Source organism: Canis lupus, chromosome 7 (genome assembly GCF_011100685.1).
Source record: "Canis lupus familiaris isolate Mischka breed German Shepherd chromosome 7, alternate assembly UU_Cfam_GSD_1.0, whole genome shotgun sequence".
NCBI lineage: Eukaryota > Metazoa > Chordata > Mammalia > Carnivora > Canidae > Canis > Canis lupus.
In genome coordinates, this window is record NC_049228.1 from 38,961,682 (window position 1) to 38,980,322 (window position 18,641).

The 18,641-nt window shown below is 45.2% G+C and overlaps 1 protein-coding gene across 1 annotated transcript; it reads right to left on the reverse strand.

Moving 5' to 3' along the window:
• Positions 1–2,137: 2,137 nt before the first annotated feature.
• SRP9 (signal recognition particle 9) lies at positions 2,138–13,009 on the reverse strand. The gene is made up of 3 exons (XM_038542829.1): positions 12,815–13,009; positions 7,948–8,016; positions 2,138–4,378 (listed from the first exon to the last, which is right to left on the reverse strand). The coding sequence occupies exons 1-3, from the start codon at positions 12,884–12,886 to the stop codon at positions 4,259–4,261; spliced, it is 261 nt and encodes an 86-aa protein (XP_038398757.1). The 5' UTR covers positions 12,887–13,009; the 3' UTR covers positions 2,138–4,258.
• Between the last annotated feature and the right edge of the window lie 5,632 nt (positions 13,010–18,641).

Genomic DNA, 18,641 nt, shown 5'->3' on the forward strand with positions numbered 1-18,641 from the left:
TTTCAGGTGTGTGAGATCAGATAAAGGTTTTTTTTTTTTTTCTTTTTAAGATCAATTTTATTTTTTATACATTCTACCAACTAGGCGAGTCCCTCCACCTGTGTTTGTTCACTGAAAGGAGGACCCCACAGATAAAGATTTTGAAAGCTAAACTGACACTGGAATCATAGCCTTCAGAGTGCCATTTGGGATGTCAGTTCAACTTTCAAAATCAATACAGTGCTTTTTGGATCTATCACATGTGAATGCCTCCCAGTTACTGGCCCGGGATTTGGGTGGTGGTCTATTAGTCTTTGGTCTGCTGAAAAGGATCAGATCCACACATACATAGAGCTTAGCAGTGGACCCAGAGGTACATAAACAACTTAATGAAGTCACTTTCTGAGTTCTTTCCTCCCTGTGATCTCTCTGGTACTTTGATTCCTTCTATCTCTAGTCACTTTTGCCACAGTGTCTGCATCCAGGGCCAACTGGATGGAGGGCAGAGAGAAAAATGCAATGGGAATTGGTTATACCCTCTTGGAGACAAAGCTGTACGGGAGAGGAAGGGTCATCTCCCCAAGTTTTGGCTCCCGCAGGTTCCCACTGCCAGTAGTGGATGCTGTCACCAGCATGGGATTGCTGGGGTGGGATGGGGGGCAGTGTAAGAGAACACAAAAGAATAAGGAAGCAATACAAAGGACTTCTGCACTCTCTTGGGTATATTAGAAGATCCCCTTGTACTCCTTGAACCAGACGGAGAGGGCTTGTGGCCTGTCTGCACCCCAGCATTCATATCCATCATCCTTCCAGGGTGCTGAATTTGGGCTGGGGGATACCAGAGGGGGAAAATGGTGAATTATCACTGGTTCAATGGTACTTCCAAGTCTCATCTTCTTCCTAATCCACCTGCTGTTTTCTTTCAGAGTCCTCACACAGCTGCTTCATGCGCTCACAACTGTATTTGGTGAAAGAGTCATGGTGGCATGAGCTTGCTCCACCTTATCGGGAACCAGTCCAACTAGTGCTTTTTAAAGTTTATTCTCTACACCCAACATGGGCCTCAAACTCATGACCCTGAGACCAAGAGCTTCTCCCACTGAGCCAGTCAGGTGCTCCCCCAACTAATGCTTTTAATGTAAGGAAATGGTATGAAAGATTTTAATTCTCTTCTTGCATCATCATAGATTTCAACTGCAGTAGCAAAAGAACATCTTCCCTGTGTTTAAAGAGAAGTAAGACTAAATATGATGATACTGCAATTACCACAAGGCATTTTTTATTAAGATGAGCAGAAGGAGTGCAATAAATGTAGGGATTTGGTTTTCAGTTTTATTTTCAGCAAGAAGAAAAGATAGGACTCTATTAACCATTCTTGGTCAATTAATTTCACATTTCACTCATTTTGAATTAGTTTTAGAACACTCTGAAGACTATTACCATCATACAATTGTTAATGTTAGTTTTTCTAAGGGTAACAAAGTATCAACTATAAAATGCTGCCAACACTGCCTCTAATCAATGACTTAGGGCTGTGGGTGAGAAAGATTTTGTGTGTGAATAATAATATATATTATTAATATATTATTAATATATATTATTAATATATTATTCACACAAACACACATTTTGGGAGAGAGAGAATGAGTATGAATGAGGAAGGAGAGGAGCACAGGGAGAGAGAGAGTGGGAGTATCTTAAGCAGGCTCCACGCCCCCACAGGCTTGATTTCATGACCCTGAGATCATGAGCTCAGCTGAAATCAAGAGTCAGATGCTTAACCAACTGAGCGTCCCCACAAGGCGCCCTGAGACTTTATATTTTTAAGACAGAAAGTTGGCAGACTAGGTACCCCAAGAGGGAGAATCCAATCCTTTACAGTAGAGAGTATATGTAGCCAAATAGCAATGTTTATTTAATGAACTCTGTGCTCCAAGGAGAGTGGGTCTTTAGAAGAGAAAAACAAAATGAAATTTTAACTGCGATACCCAGAATCCCAATTACTACAGTGACTTCATATGGATTACCTTAGTCAGCAGTGTTTGATCAAATATATTTCTAACATGTTTGCTAAAAATTAACCCAGCTAAGTGTGATTATGGTGTCAAGAAATACTTCATGATTACAAAAAAAAAAAAAATTTGAGTATACAGCACTGTAATTTTCAGAATATATGATGAGTTGATGTTTTATTATTTATATGGTCTTTAAGAAATTTGATACATTTACCAATTAATTCTCTTAATATGTACAGACACAAATAAATGCAAGTTTTATATTTAAGGATTTCTGTTTCTCCCAGTAAGAACATTCTCTATGGGGGCAGTTTTGTTTTGCTTCCCAACTGCCAAAAATGGCATTTAATAATAGACACAGCTCTCAGCAGAAAAGGCAGAAAATGCTACCTCTAAATAATCCTTCAATGGAAATTATGAAATAAACCTTAAGAGCCAGCCATACTTTTTGCCCTGAAAAATAAAATGACTACTTCTAGCGGCTACCATCTACTGAGCATTACAGTGTTTCAAGTACTGTACCAAGGGCTTACAATAGGTTCTACCATTTGATCCTCCTCATGTCCTAGGAATCCTGCTGTCGGCCCAATTTCCAGAGAAGGAAGCAGAGGCTTAGAGAAGCATAAGACCACAGTTGGGAAGCAGGCCAGCCAAGACTGTAGCCCAGGCTGCCTGCTTGCAACTTCTGCTCTCCTCTCTCTGCTGTAAGCTACAAGGACTCAAGGAACCCAAATCCCAGGCCCTTCCTTTCAGGTTATTTTAATAAATAAAGTAGTGTTAAAAAGCAGAAGGTGTAAATGAGAACAAAGAAGGTCAAAAAATCCTCCGGTGAGCCCATTAATTCACCCCAATCCCCAAACCTCCTTTACTATTTGATGTTACTTATTTACGTATTTTATTTAGTTTTATTTATGTATGTATGTATGTATGTATGTATGTATGTATGTGGGACAGAGAGAAGCAGAGACATAGGCAGAGAGAGAAGCATGCTCCCTGTGGGGATTCTGATGCAGGACTTGATCTCAGGACCCTGGGATCATGACCTGAGCCAAAGGCAGACACTCAGCCACTGAGCCACCCAGGCGCCCCTGATGTTACTTTTCTTAATCAAGAAAACCACCTTGCAATCAACAGACATCTTAAGAGAAAGTCATGTAATAAAAAGTACCAACAACAAAATCAGGCTCATCAGGCTCATCTTACATTAAATGAATACAGTAAATCTCAGTCAAAAAAATCATTAATTCTCGAGAAGTTATACACTTCAAGAGAAACAATGTATATTCATATAATATTTTACTCACTGACTTCTCTGAAACATGCAAAATTTCATATGGCTGATAGAATTGTCCAGGTTAAAATGTTGCTCAACACGACAAAGTCCTAACAAAAAATATTTTAATGTAGGAAGCAACATGTGAACATTACATTGAGATGGTAAAACTGAGGTTACAATTATACGATAAATATCAAATGATATCCTTCTGGCTTAATGGAAAAAATAACAGTTGTGACAGTCATGTTCAACACCTTGGTTAAGTACAGGGAGAAACAGGCAGGAGTGGCACAGACATATGCAAAGATTTAACAGTTCAAATAATCTTTAGCCCTTCTGAGAAAATATAGATGGGAAATCTGCAGCAAATACTTGCGTAATATGGTGGTTCAGTCCACTAGTGATAATCTGTTCATGCACTTCAAGTAAATGCAGTTGTTTTTGAGCACTGGAAACTAGATTTAAAGCAAGTCCCTGCTCAACAAGCTAACAATACTACAAATTCCTTACATTCAAAAATACAGTTTAAGTTTGGAAAAGTTTTAGGTAAAGCATACTCATTTCCATGATTACTTTTAGATAGAACTGAGACTACATTACTATATTATACATAGGTACACTGCTGTGCACAGGTAATTCCAATTACCATATTTTATGTTTGTTGGTCATCAATAGCACAAATTTTATGCTCCAAAAGAAATACAACAATCCAGCAAAATGGTTAAATTTAATTTTCTTTTAAAGACAGATTAACTAAATTTAAGGAAGAACTGCCTTTTACTGAATTTCCAAAAATAAATAAAGGCTTTCTACCTGAAAGCATGTACGTTCCTAGCTCTCTAAAGTAAACATTAAAAAACAAAGTACAAAAAATGATCTCCCCACTTCTGAAGAGCCCACTTAGTTACATATTTTCTTTCCCAACACTTTTTCTGATTCAAAAGATATTTACTTCCTAAGAACATGAAGGATCTTCATTTCAAACCCGTCAGTCCGTTTCCATGGCAACACTGCGGGATTCCTTGGCTACCATGAGTCGCATTAGTTGACTGTGGAATTTCTCAATCTTCTTTACATCTTGGGCTTGGTCTGTTCTATACACCAAACACTGTCAGAAAATTTTAAAGTACACATTAACTGTGTAAAACTAGATTATCAACAACGTAGCAAATGTAGGATTGGGTACAAATAGAGTTCTTCCTACTGTGTTTTGCTCTATTCCCTCTAGAGGTCATACTAAGGCAGTTAACACTCAAGTTTCTAACCCCCCAGCAATCGCGTTTCTTTAGTATCTTATAGTATTTCCAACTCCACTGCTGTAAGCAAAAAACTAAATGAACTCTAATAGAAGCTCCTCAAAAATGACCAATTAAGTAATATGCCAAGTCCTGCTGTGGATCTGATGAGAATTCAAGGCTTAGAATCAGATTATTTTCTCCCTGGGATCTGGTCATGATTATCTGAGTTAAACTGGGTTTTAAATTGAGTTAATTCAACTGGGAAAAGCATACCAATATTAGGATAGCTTTCCCTACTCGTTAAATTGGGAAATGGGGCAGGGGTAGTAATGGTAATTTAAGAAAAAAAAGAATCCAGCATCCCTTGCTCACAGCTGGTCATGATCTAAATTAAACCAGATAAATCTGTCCAACCTTGATTTTCCAAAGGCTTACACAATTTTTAATCCAGACCAAATTCTTCCTTGCTATAAGTTAAACTCTCCGATAGATACTTAAGATCTGCTTATGGTTTCTCAAAAACTATTTGTTCTTCTAGAGTCTTCAAAAATATCAAATTTAAGCTGGCAACTCTTTCCCTCATTTTGTAATAAAATGTCCATTTTTCTTTAGCCCATTTTAAGGCTTCACATGAGTCTTATAGGGAATGAATGATCCTACAATAATATTCATCAACTTAAGTAATTTATAATTCAATCTTATCATCCCTGACTGGTCTGAACTCATTTTGCCTTTAAAAATCACTCAAAATCGTTATCCATATATTGCGGAAATTTGTGTAACAATCTTGTAAAGAGGCCATAATAATTTCTATCATTTCAATTTCAGTACACCTGTTGTGGGAGGATCTATCTACATTGTCACTGCAGTTTGACAGAAAAAATTTCAGATTCATATACAATATTATACATCAGTTATGGGATTAGAAGAAATGATGCATAAATAGGATTATAAAAAAGTCAAAGCCACATGGTGATTATAATAAATGTAGCCTAAGACTGAGTTTCTGAAGGAATTAATAGTTAAAACAAATTAGCAAGGGAAGTGTACACACTTTTCAAGAGTTATTAGAAAATAGTGTTTTACCATTGGGAGTTGGTTCATATGTTTACTATTTAGGAGGATGGTTTTGTGTTTTAGCCCCCTCCAAATAGGGACCAATTCCAGTAGTTTTAAGAAAGAAAACAAAACAAAACAAAACAAAACAAAAAAAAGAAAGAAAGAAAACAGAAGGCATTTTTCATATTTCGATTTTGTCACAGGAATCATCAATGTGACAAAGTTCTTGGCACTACTGTCATCCCTGTATCCTTAATTATGTTTAATCGTTACCAGATGCAAAGTCATCATTTTGAGATAAAGCCTTTTGTATCAAAATCAGTTCTGCACTTTTTCCTATTTTAAAACAGGACATGCCAACTTCTCCTCAGCAGATATACCTACGCTCTGTGTGCCCCTCACAACTGGGACGATCCTCAATGTGAAGGCTCCAGGATCAAGCACACATGTGTGGATGTACTAAGAGGCAGGTACTTTCACCTGTGTGGTTTACTACCCACACCCCAATCAGGGAAGCAGACTACCACTATGGCACTTTACATAAGGGACTGAGGCCCATAAAGCCAAACTTTTGGCCTGAACTTTTCCAAGGCCGAAACGCTGGTAATGGCTAAATTAAGATTCAAGTCTCTTCACTCTAGGTCTAGCACACTACAGCTCAAGGTTCTCTTCATTCTTCATATTTTCAGTTACTTCAAATTTAATTGGTCCCTGGAAGACATGGTAATCATTAAAAGTCTGAATTTATGCAACCTCACAATGGAACCTTGAACACAAATATATAAAATCTAACATACGACCAGAGACAGATAGGGATTTTTAATCACTATGAAATTTTTAGAGAATTAATCTATTAAGAGCCTGTTTATAAGTGCTCTCCGGGTCAGGACACCATGCTAGTCACTGGAAACGTCTTTCTGCACCCTAGTGTCCCGAAACTCACAATCTACTACTAAAAAGACACACTTGATAAAACAATGGTGATACAGCACAAAAAGAGCCAAAAGAAAAGCAAGAGATGAAGAAATCCTTCTAGATGGGTTTTGAAAAGTCAGTCCCCATCTCGCCACCTAGGCCAGCAGTGGGATTCAGTGCCACAGTAAGAGAAAGGGACCAGCAGAGGTCTAGGACAACCCACCTCGTCTCAGGAGTCCCACAGCAACATGTGACAGACGATGGAGGGGATGGGAGGCTGCAGTGACATCGTGAGTGATGAGGAGCCACTAAGCAAGCAGGGTTATAACCACCAAATGTGCATGTTCAGAAATCCCTCTGGACAACTGGATCAACTCTCCCTCTCTCAACTCTCCCAGAGTTGATCCCTCTGGACAACTGGACAGCAGGGACACATTCGGGAGACTGGTCTAGCAGAGGAGCCAGGTGAGAGTGACACCCTCAACTTCAGGGAGCCACAGCAAAGATAGAGTGACCATGACAGGAACTGAGACAAGGGTGATCGAGCCAGTAGTTCCCACATGCTTGGAGAGCACCTGGAGCATGTCAAGGATCAAAATACAAGCTCTTCAAGCTTGTCCAAGGGCCAGGGACACAAGAACGGGAGAGTTAACAGGAAGCAGCAGTTGGAGCAGAGACAAGGAGTCCCATTCCAGACAGGCTGCTTGTGAGCGGCACCAAGGTAAAGGAGGCCTAGCAGAGAGCTAGTCAGGAAATCAGAAGAAAAACGTGAGCCAAATGTACAAATCTGGAGACAGACCTAGAATCAGGCAGCCCTGTGCTCCATGACTGAATGGGTGCCTCCAGAAGCAGTAGGAAAAGATAACCCAGGACAGAATCCTGAAGAAACCAGTATTTATCAGCAAAGAGTAATAAGACAGAAACAGAAAAATAAGACAAAATGGAGCCACAGATGCCAAAATAATTCCCACCAGAGTGGTTTTCTGTATCAGAAGCAGCAAGAAGTCCAATAAGATGTGAACCGATGAGACTATCAGGTTTGGAAATTAGCGGCTCTCAGCAAGAGTAGTTCAGTGGACAACTGCTACATATAGCCATCAGGTGGCAGAGGGTCTTGGAAGTGATGAGACTGTGCAGCTAGGGAGGAGGGAAGGCACTACACAAAGCCATCATTTCCTCCCCCTATGCTCACAAGGAGCCCTCTATACCATGTCCACTTTTAGTCTATGCTCCTTTGCTTAAGATCTGAAGAAAGTGATTAGGTTACACTTGACATAATGCATCAACAAAGTAAGTTATTTCCCCGAGTCCATGAAAGTGGCTTCTAGAATGAGGTTTTTGACTTTGGAATGAAATGCAAAATAAACATTCTAATGGGTAATCGCCATAAATTCTATGTAAATAATCTCAAACGATTAACTCAAACAAATCTGGAAGTATGCAACAAATAAAAATGTATACTTACAACTAAATCATCTGTTACTTTAATACACAAACTCCCATCAGAATGCCTATATTTGAGAACCACACGTGCCTGAAATAAAAATACATATTTAGAAAAAATGACGTCAGAAAGCATTTCTCATAAATAATTTAGTCTTCGGGTATGCTAAAAAGGATCCTTTCAGAATTAACAGCCAAAACATCTAAAGGCATCTTTACTGTAATCACCATTATTGAAATGAGATACAAAACAGTATTTTGGTTCATCCTATTGCTATAATTTCTTAAAAAGACTTATTAGAAAGTTAGATATTTATTTGCAACGTTTGAAGAGATATACTGAAAATTCCTGAAACACATCCATATTCAGGGAATGTCCATGAGACTCTTAGGGTGGTTTGGCATTAAGAATACCCAGATCTTGAGGCGTCTGGTGGCTCAGCTGGTTAAGTATCTGACTCTTGATTTTGGCTCCGGTCATGATCTCGGGGAGCTGTGTTAGGCTCCATGCTGGGTGTGGAGCCTGCTTGGGGTTCTCTCTCTCCCTTTCTCCCCGCCCCCTTGAAGAATATACAGATCTTCCTCAACTTACAATGGGTTATGCCCCAATAAAACCACTGTCAGTTGAAAGTATCATAAATTGAAATTATCACAGGTGTGTGGCCAGCTCAGTCTGTACAGCATGCCACTCTTGATCTCCAGGTTCTAAGTTTGAGCCCCATGTTGGGTATAGAGATTAAAAATAAAATCTTAAAAGAAGAATATCGTTAAGCCAAAAATACATTTAATACACATACTTTACCAAACATTATAGTCTAGCCTACCTTAAACATGCTCCAAACACTTACATTAGCCTAGAGGTGAACAAAATTATCTAACACAAGCCTATTTGATACTAAATGTTGAATGTCTCATGTAATTTGTTGAATACCATACTGAAAATGAAAAACAGAATGCCTGTGTGGGCACAGAATAGCTGTAAGTCTATCAGTTGTTTACCCTTGTGATTGCCTGGCTGATGGAGAGCTGTAGTCCACTACTGGCTGTGGCCACCATGACGACAGTGTTGTCCGTATATCACTAGCCCAAGAAAAGATCAAAATTCAAACTCACAGTACGATTTCTACTGAATTTATATGGTTTTTTAGTACCAAAAGTCAAAAAAACGAAGGTCCATGCAAGTTGGGGACCATCTATATATTGAAGGGGATCACAACATGCCTCCTCAAACATGTAATTTTGGCATAAGGACTATTTTGAGAGGAGAACAATTAGCTCTCTGCCCTTTCTGTCTAAAAGCAGGGCTACGTTAACCTTTGTTTTCTAACAGTAAAGGTGCTTTACTCCCCTTAGGAGGAAAAGGAGGGCTCTTCATCTGCGTAACAATCCTTACTAATCACCTTCCTACAATTTACTCCCCTCCACAGAAGCCCTAAACTTATTTCTTTCCTTAGTCCACCCTCTTTTCCATGCATTATCACCCCTGTTTACGTGGTATATAGGCCCCAATTATAGCTGCCTCCTCAAGTCAAAGACTTTGTCAACTCCATGCCTACTGCATACATGTTGGATTTTCTGTCTTGTTAATCTGTTGTCAGTTTAATATGCAGGGCCCCAGCTGTTATACCTAAGAGGGAAGAAGAAAGTTTTTCCTTCCTACAACACCCACAACCCAGACAAGAGAAATGATAGGAAAAGTAGGGGGAAAACAGCAGACAAGGCTCTGTAGGTCCAAGTCCATGTTGCAGGAAGTACTGCTGCAGTTATAGTTCATGCCGTCCCCTCCCCATGGCCCTCAGGAGGTGAATTCGGACTCAAGCATTCAGCAAAATCACATCTTTATCGTGATGGCACAACACAATGCATTTCAACAGAAAGGCAGAATTTTGTCTTGAAAAGAAGTCTCCACCAATAACTTTCCCAAAATAATTCCTATATTGAACAGCATGCGACATGATACCTTTTGTTATCTGGCATTCTACAGTTCAGTGGCCAAGAAAATGACTGATTTGGAAGAAAACATCTCCCAATAGTTTACAACTTCTCGGAACATCATTTTTATTTTTTTATTTTATTTTTTTCTAATTTTTAAAATTTTTTTTATTTATTTATGATAGTCACACACAGAGAGAGAGAGAGAGAGAGAGAGAGAGAGGGAGGCAGAGACACAGGCAGAGGGAGAAGCAGGCTCCGTGCACCGGGAGCCCAACGTGGGATTCGATCCCAGGACTCCAGGATCGCGCCCTGGGCCAAAGGCAGGCGCCAAACTGCTGCGCCACCCAGGGATCCCCCATTTTTATTTTTTTAAATGACAGATTCAAAATAGCGTACTGCGGTGGAGTCCGTTTTTTTGCTGACCAATATAAATAACTCTTGTTTAACTGGCTGTTTAAAAAAGTGCCTGTATCTACAAGCCAAAATAGGAACCTAATTTTTAAATGGTTATGATGTAAAAACAGAAGCCTCAAGACAATTCTGGAAACTAAAGGAACAGGGCTGTGAAGAGCTGTCACTTCAGCTTTTCCCATGTCTCTGCTCCCCTGGGATTGGAGGGGTGGAGGTGGGAGAAGGCACAGCACTCTGAGATGTGTTTTGATGAAGGAGAAAAGGGAACTCACCAAGCACTTACACAAATTACAATAATTAGATTATCTGTAGATACCTGATTATATATATTGGGCTATTTAAATCAATTCTATGTGTTTTAAAAAATTCAGTTCTCCAAAAACAAAAAGAAACTTTAAAATGTACTAAGCCTAACAACTATGTAAAGTTTTAACTCTCAGTTAGAAAAACGCTGGTTGGCTTCATGAGAAGTCAGAGTTAAAACCTCCACGGTACTATCAGAGCATCTATTTTGTGACTGAGGGGCATCTAAGTTACCAGGTCAGATGCCACAGAGAGAAAGCAATCAAGATTCTTGCTCTCTTAGGAACTTTGAACTCAACCAACCAAAGTAACCAAACACAAGACAGCATGAATGAAGTCCTTTTATAGGGGGATATACAGGTGAAATGCTCAAAGAGAAAACAGTGATTTAAGTTGGGGGAAGGGGATGTGTTAAAAGGCTTCACAAAGGGTGGCTGTTGCAACATGCATGCTTCAGGGAAGAGGGTAGGACAGAGGTGAAGCAGCAGTGTGAATGAAGACCTAAATTCTGAGGATGCTGGATGGGGTGGGAGGACAAAGCCAGAGAGGCTGGAGAGGGTCACACTGTGGACTGGGAGTCTGCGCTTTACCCGGCAATCAACGGGAAACCAGCATTTAAGTAGGAAACGGAAGGAATTCCATTTCTGTTTTTGACAGTTGTGGCACGAATGGAGGAGGGATTAAAAAGGCAGATGGACTGAGAGGTTGTAACGTGGTCCAGCAGTAACGCCACCTTCAATGAAGCAATGTGAGAGAGAATGGTAAGGGGTGACAGGTACACTTGACAGCCCAGGAGGGCGGCATAGAAGACAGAGAATCCTGTAAAACAGGTTCTGAGTCTCCTATTGTTCTGGCTGTGTGGACTAGCAGAGACAGCACAGACTTGGGGTTTAGAGAACTGGGTTCAAGTATTAGCTTTCTCTCTTAGATGAGGCAATCCAGTTAAGGCATCAAAGACTGTCCATCAGTCTACCTCCAGACACTGTCTTGACTGCTCACATAAATCATACCCGTAAGGATGTGTCATGCAAAGTGCCTGTCACATACAAGGCACTCCAGGACACTGCTGCCAAGGTCCTCTCCTCATTCCTCCCCTTCCCCATCTAAAAATCAGAGCTGAAACCCAGCAAAGTTTCTAAGCCCTGGACTTCTCGGTGGGGTGAAGAGCTGACTGAGAAGCTCCCCATCCTGCCCCTTCCAGACTGGCTCTGTTCATAGCCCACCTTGTGTTCACCTTCCTACCACATTCTTAAAGCAGGACTGCTCTTGATGTCAGGGTTTCAAACATTCTGTGTACTGTGGGCGTACTTCTGGACAAAAATCCTGTATCGTTTTCAGGGTGCGCTGCTTGTGTGGATAGACACATGTCCCTACAAACAAGGGGGGTGGTGGTGGTGGTGGTGTCGACCCAACGGGAGAGCCAGAAACCGTGTCACACACAAAATACCCCATTTCAAAAATAACCTAACTCATTTCATCATCTGCAACTGTTACATCATTTTATTGTAAAGAACGGATAAACACTGTTTCAGGGCTTCTTGTTACTCATCTAGGTCTAAAAACATACCAAAACTTTTTTTTTTTTTTCTTTTTTCTTGACTGGCGAGGAGCTATTTTAAACCGTCTGTGGATCTGACACCAAGATAAGTGAAAACCGGAGAGGAAGAGAAATCGAGGTCTGAACGCTGCAATCCCCGTCACTGGGGCTTCTGGGGGGCCCTTTAGGAAGGAGCTCAGGCATCTACTCGTGGCAACTTCTGCGGGGGCTGCGAATGGGCCCCTACGCTTCTGTGTCGGGGCATTTCCCTGAGAAGAGGGTGCAAACACGCTCGTATACTCGAAGCACTGACCTCCGACTGAGAAAGGCCCTCGGGTCTAAGGGGTGTGCAGGCCTCCGAGCTGGGGCGGCCTTCAAGGCAGTCCGGGGCGCGAGGGGCGAGGGGGGGTCTGGAGGCCGCCGCCGCAGGGGGAGGAGCCGGCCGGCAGAGACACGTAAACCACCCGCAGCACCACGGAAGCTCGGGGCTTGGGGGCGGGGAAGGCGGCCCGGGGCGCCCCGGGGGACCCGCCGAGACCCCTCCCGAGCCTCGGGGAGGAGCCCGTGGATACCACGACGCCCGGCGGGGTCGGGCTGGGCTCACCCCCCGCACCTCCCGGCGGGCTGCAGCGGCTGGCGGCCGCGCGGACCGCAGGGAAGACATCCTGACCCGGGGCGAGCCAGCGGCCCCGCGGGGACGCACCTTCATAGGGTCGGCGAGGTAGAGTTTCTCGGCCGCGCGGCTGAACTCCTCCCAGGTCTGGTACTGCGGCATCGTGGGTCCGCAGCGGACGCAGGCAGGGGGCGCGGCCCGGCCCACCTACCACCTACCTCGGGCGGCCAGAAACCGATGCTGGGGGCCCAGCGGCCCAAGATGGCGGCGCCGCCTCGCACCAACGCCTCGTCCCATTGGACAGCCCGGCCCGGCCTCGCCCAATGGAAAGGAGGGATGCTGCCGGGAGGGGCGGAGCCCCGAGCCGGCGGCTCTGGGAGCTCGCGGGAGAAGTCGAGAGCAGGGAGCCGGGGGTGGGGGGGAGGTGCGGACAGCGCCCCCGTCCGGACCGGAGGAGCGAGGGCGGGACTGAGTGGTCAGGCCCGGGGTTCCCGCGGCCCCCACGCGGCGCCTGTCCGCCCGCGGCCTGGCCGAGAAGGGGAGACGCGGACGCAGGCGCGCAGCGGGGAAGTGTGTGCGATGGACCCCGAGGAGGCGCGGGCGCGCGGGGCCGGGGCGCGGCCGCTGTGTTCCAGACCTCGGGTGGACGCCGGGGGTGGGCGCTAGGGGAGGGGGAGAGGAAGCCGGGAGGAGGTCCCGTCCTTACCTGCGCTTGGCTCTGCAGGCAGCGGGGGACGTGGAGGAGCACCTGGCCTTCGTCAGGTGCATGGAGGGGTATCTTACATACGGTGAAACACACCGGCTTTAAACCTGCAGCCCGGGGGCATCTGGGTGGCTCAGCGGCTGAGCGTCTGCCCTCCGCTCGCTCGGGCGGGCGCGATCCAGTCCCGATGCAGCTCCCCGCAGGGGGCCTGCTTCCCCTCTGCCTGTCTCTGCCTCTGTGTGTCTCTCGTGAATGAATAAATAAAATCTTAAAACAAAAAAAACATATAGTGTGATGCACTCTGCCTAGGCTATACGTATACACACGGGTCACAAGGCAACACGCCCAGGACCACAGTCAGGATGGGAAGTCCAGAAAGTCCCATCGTGCTACTTTGTATTCAACCGCTCCCCACTCCCCCCTGCAGCCCCCCTCCCCCCAGGCCGTCACTGGTCTGCTTTCTGCACACTAGATTAGTTGTTCCTGTCCGCTACATTTTATGGGGCTCCGGCTGCACACCCACCCCCAACTACAGTGCGAACCCAAAGGCAGGGAGGCCTCTTGAGATGCTCCTCCAGTAATAGAGGCAGGGGTGCCAGGGATCTGAGTTCGGGCCCTAGCCGGGGAGTGGACAGGTGCATGCAGACTTGGGGATGGGCCTGCTGAGTCACTGGCCCAGACCAATGGAGGCTGGTGCCACTGGCTGGCACAGGGAAGAGAAAACAAGAGGCTGGGGGAGGCTGGGGAAGACCATGCGGGTGGAGCCGTCTGGTAGCCAAGCTGGATGTCTCCAACTGAAACTCCAGCAGGGGTGTGAAATAGGGCGTCATGGATCCCTCCTCCAGGGAACAGCCACACGAACACAGGGTGAGAGAGAGGGAGCAGAGCCTGCAAGAGGCAGAGGAGAACTTGTCAGATAAAAGGAGGCCGGGAGGGTCTGCGACAGGCACAGGTTCTAAGGAGGGAGGAACCAGTCTGATCTCAGGTGGCAGATGGGGCACAAGTACACGGAAAGGAGTCGATTGATTGCACTCATTGGTAACCTCGGCCAGAGGAGCCTCAGCCACACTGGGGTCTGGGTGGAATTGACCGGAAGAGGCGGAGAAGTGGAGGCAGCTGCTTTACACGCGTCTGAACAGACCCCCAACAATACGCAGAAGAGATCAGAACGTGGCCTGAAGACATTACTAAAGAAAGAGTATTATTTTTCTTATTTTATTTATATTTATTTTTTTTGTAGGTCCATGCCCAGCGTGGAGTCCAGCCAAGGGCTTAAACTCAGGACCTGAGCTGAGGTCAAAATTCAAACGTTTAACCAACTGAGCCACCCAGGTACTCTGGAAGAGTGTTATTTTTTATTTTTATGTTTATTTATTTATTTATGATAGTCACACACACACTCAGAGAAAGAGAGAGAGAGAGAGAGAGGCAGAGACACAGGCAGAGGGAGAAGCAGGCTCCATGCACCGGGAGCCCGACGTGGGATTCGATCCCAAGTCTCCAGGATCCCGCCCTGGGCCAAAGGCAGGCGCTAAACCGCTGCGCCACCCAGGGATCCCGAGTGTTATTTTTTAAGATGGAATGAGTTTGTGCCTGTTTGTGACTTTCAAAGAAGGAATCCTAAGAGATGTGAGGGCTTATCAATACAAGGGAAGAGGAGAACAAGATCTAAGGGAGAACACGAAAGGGAGGACAAGAGATACAGGTGCATGAATGGGTGGAGGCCCCCCACTGTCCTGGGGGCAATGGGGAGGAGGAAAAGCTGAGTGACATGTAGGTGAGTATCTACACAGGAGGGCAAGCATTTATTTGGAGCCCTGAGAAGATTTGGAAAAGCCGTCATGAGAAATGAGTAAGGAAGCAGACCAGAAACCCAGTATGTCCAAAAGAGCTGAAGGCCCAGGTGGAGATCATACTCCTGGAAGAGCCCTAATCTGCACATTTTGGGATCTCTTTCCATTACCATCCAGAAGTCTGGCTCTTGCAGTGGAAAAGACACAAAGTAGGGATTTGCAGTGTACATGAGACAGGAAGACAAGTGGACAGCAATGTTGAAGGTACTGGCAAGAGCATGATTGAAGTGATAAATCACAGGATCTAGGCTAGGTTGGTGGGTATTTAACTGGTTCAAAAGAGAGTTTCAGGGATGCCTGGTTGGCTCAGTGGTTGAGCATCTGCCTTTGGCTCAGGGCATGATCCCAGGATCTGAGGATCGAGTCCCGCATCAGGTTCCTTGCAAGAAGCCTGCTTCTCCCTCTGCCTGTGTCTCTGCCTCTCTGTGTCTCTCATGAATAAATTAATAAAATCTCTAAAAAGAGAAAGAGAGAGGTTCAGGGACCAAGGTGTCAAGGACATCTGGAGGTTGGATACTAGGAAAGAGGAGCTGAAGTTACAGATGGATGAGATTTCAGAGGAGCAGTAGTTCCTGGTGAGGCTGAATTATCCATACTTAATGAATGTCACCAATAAGAAAGAGGATGGGATGAAGAAGATGACTAGGGGCCAGGGACTTGGGTATTGAGAATGGGGTGGGAGAGCAGCAATGAGGGGCAGAGAGGGCAGGGTCAGGAAGAATGACCCTCTGGGAGGAGGGGTTTTTGCCTGGAGGTGAAGACGGTAGAACTTGAGACAATGACACCTTTGCCTTCTGTCACAATGAGGGACATAATGTATGTCAAATGTCTACCTTGGGCAAGTGTAAGGCAGATCCAGTCCTTGCCTCCTAGAGACCATAGCTTTGGGAGGAGGGGACAGTGGATCAGGGATTTCATTGGTGAGGGTGCCCAGCACTGGGGGTTCCTGCATCCCTGAGCTTGGCGCAGCTCCAGCCCCTGAAGACAGAGAAACCAGGATGGTGTGAGGGGAACTGCCCTGGAACATTCCAGTGTCCCCCCCACTACACTCAATGCATTCTTTAAAGCAGGTTGTTTTCCAGCTGTAGAGACATGGCTTGGGAAAGGCTATCTGAGAGTGCCCCTTATTAATTGTACTTGGCTTCATTTTCACACCCATGGATCCCATCTGGGCATTAAAACAACCCTGTGAGGGCAGTTCTCCAGCCCTTATCACAATTCTGAAAGTCTGAAAAGCTCCGACAAACAAAAGTATCTTAGTAACTCCATTGGTAAAAAAGTTGACCTCTTAGAAGGTTGTTTGGAGTTTTTAATTGTCCTACCTGGTGTGTTTGAGGACAGGGTGGAGCCCGGTCTCTGTTTGTGGCATCACATGGTGCATGGCAAGCGTGCCATATTCCCTTTGTGTAATCCAACAAGCTGTGGATTCCCAAACACATGTGGCTTCAAGGATTCTGGACAAGGGATTATGGATCTGTGCGACTGTCCTCTCTAGCTGATGAAGAAACCAAGTTTGAGGGGTGCCTGGCCAGCTTAGCCTGTAGCACATGAGATTCTTGATCTCATGGATGGGAGTAGAGATTACTTAAAAACCAAAATCTTGGGGCTCCTGGGTGGCTCAGTGGTTGAGCATCTGCCTTCAGCTCAGGTCGTGATCCCGGGATCCTGGGATCAAGTTCCGCATCTAGGCCTCCCTGAAGGGAGCCTGCTTCTCCCTCTGCCTATGTCTCTGACTCTCTCTGTGTCTTTCATGAATAAATAAATACAATCTTAAAAATAAAGATAACAAACTCCAAAAACCCAAAATCTTAAAAAAAGAAAGAAAAAGAAGAAAGAAAAGAAAAAAAAAGAAAAGAAAGAAAGAAAGAAAAAAAGAAAGAAAGAAAGAAAGACACCAAATCTAAGAATAAATTATACTCCACAGACTGACTGGCACAGGACTTTGCTCTTCATTGGGCAGCCAGTGGCAAGCCAGCAGGTGTTAAACACAATAGGAAGAGGTATGATTAATTTTGATTTTTAGAAATTGTAACCAGTAGTAAGAGGGGAGCTGGACCCATGGAAGGGAGCCTGGGCACAAGGTGGAAACCAAAAGCCTTTGCCTCCTTGATCACTGTCCTGTCTTCGGGATTCCCAGCATCGCACTTCCATTGATCCCCTGAGCTGGGTCCCCACTGACCTTCACGTTGCCCTTCTCACAGGCAACTCTCAATCCCTTGACTAGATTATTCAGCTGCACTTAAGGCACTGGCCACCCTGCCGTCTTAAAACCTCCCCAGCCGCTGGCTTTTCTGACCTCCTTCTCCCTTGCCTGCCTTCTCCCCTTGGGGCCTTACGGCTCTGGCTCTCTGCTGGTCCCCAGCACCCCCAGCTCCGCCAGCAGTGGGCCAGAGGCACCAGATGGAGCTCACCCTCTATGGTTCTTCCTGGGCCATACGCACCCCGTCCCGGATTTCTGCTCAGCTCTGCCCTCCTCCCTGAGCCTGACTCTTGTATCAATGCCTGTCAGGCCCTTGGCTAACCCAAGTTCCACTTGGGGAGATGAACGTAACTTCTCAGCAAACCATAGCAATTTATGAGTGATGCTTGTGATGCCTTCTTTTTTGCCTATTTTACTATTGCTCTTTGCAAATTAAGCCACTCCTATCCTGGGTTTGACCACCAGGAATTCAGTACCTGTGCCTTACAGACCTTCTATGGGCCAGTCGTGTGCTGGGCGAAGTCCTTTAAGTGAATGAGGTCAGGGCAGAAATAATAAGGCAAATCCATGAATCCCTGTCACCGGAGATAGGAAGCGTGTCACGGGGGAGGAGAGAGCAGTGTAAGCCACGAATCTGGCAGAGCATGTGTGGACTTCCCTTTACCTTGATCTTCCCCCAAAGGAGAAAGGTTTTATTGTTTTTAAGATAGAAATGACCAACTGAACTGTCCTGCTTGAAGCCTTCTTGTTTCCTGGGGTGACTTCCAAACATGGTCAGCACCCTAGGGGGTTCTAGTTCACAAGCAGGTGTAGGTCCTACAAGGGATTCTCAGGTTAATAATCAGTAACAGTCCTTGACGCCGCAGCTTGCCAGAGGCTGTGGGTTGTTATGTTGGTTTTCAGGCGGTGTTCGTGGAAGCCACTATGTGCCAGGAGTCAAAGCAGCTGCTGTTCCTCCAGTACCTTCCTGGGTTACGTGGAGTCAAAGCGAAACAAATAGGGTAAGAGGAGCCAACCGAGAAACCGGTTGGTCGGGTGGCTGTGTCCAGAGTGGGGAAGGAAGGAGACCCAGGGCGGCCTGCTACTGACCGACAGACGGATGTGGCCCCAGCAGCGTGGGCCCAGCGTCCAGCGGGGGGCAGTGGTGTGCAGAAAGTCCAG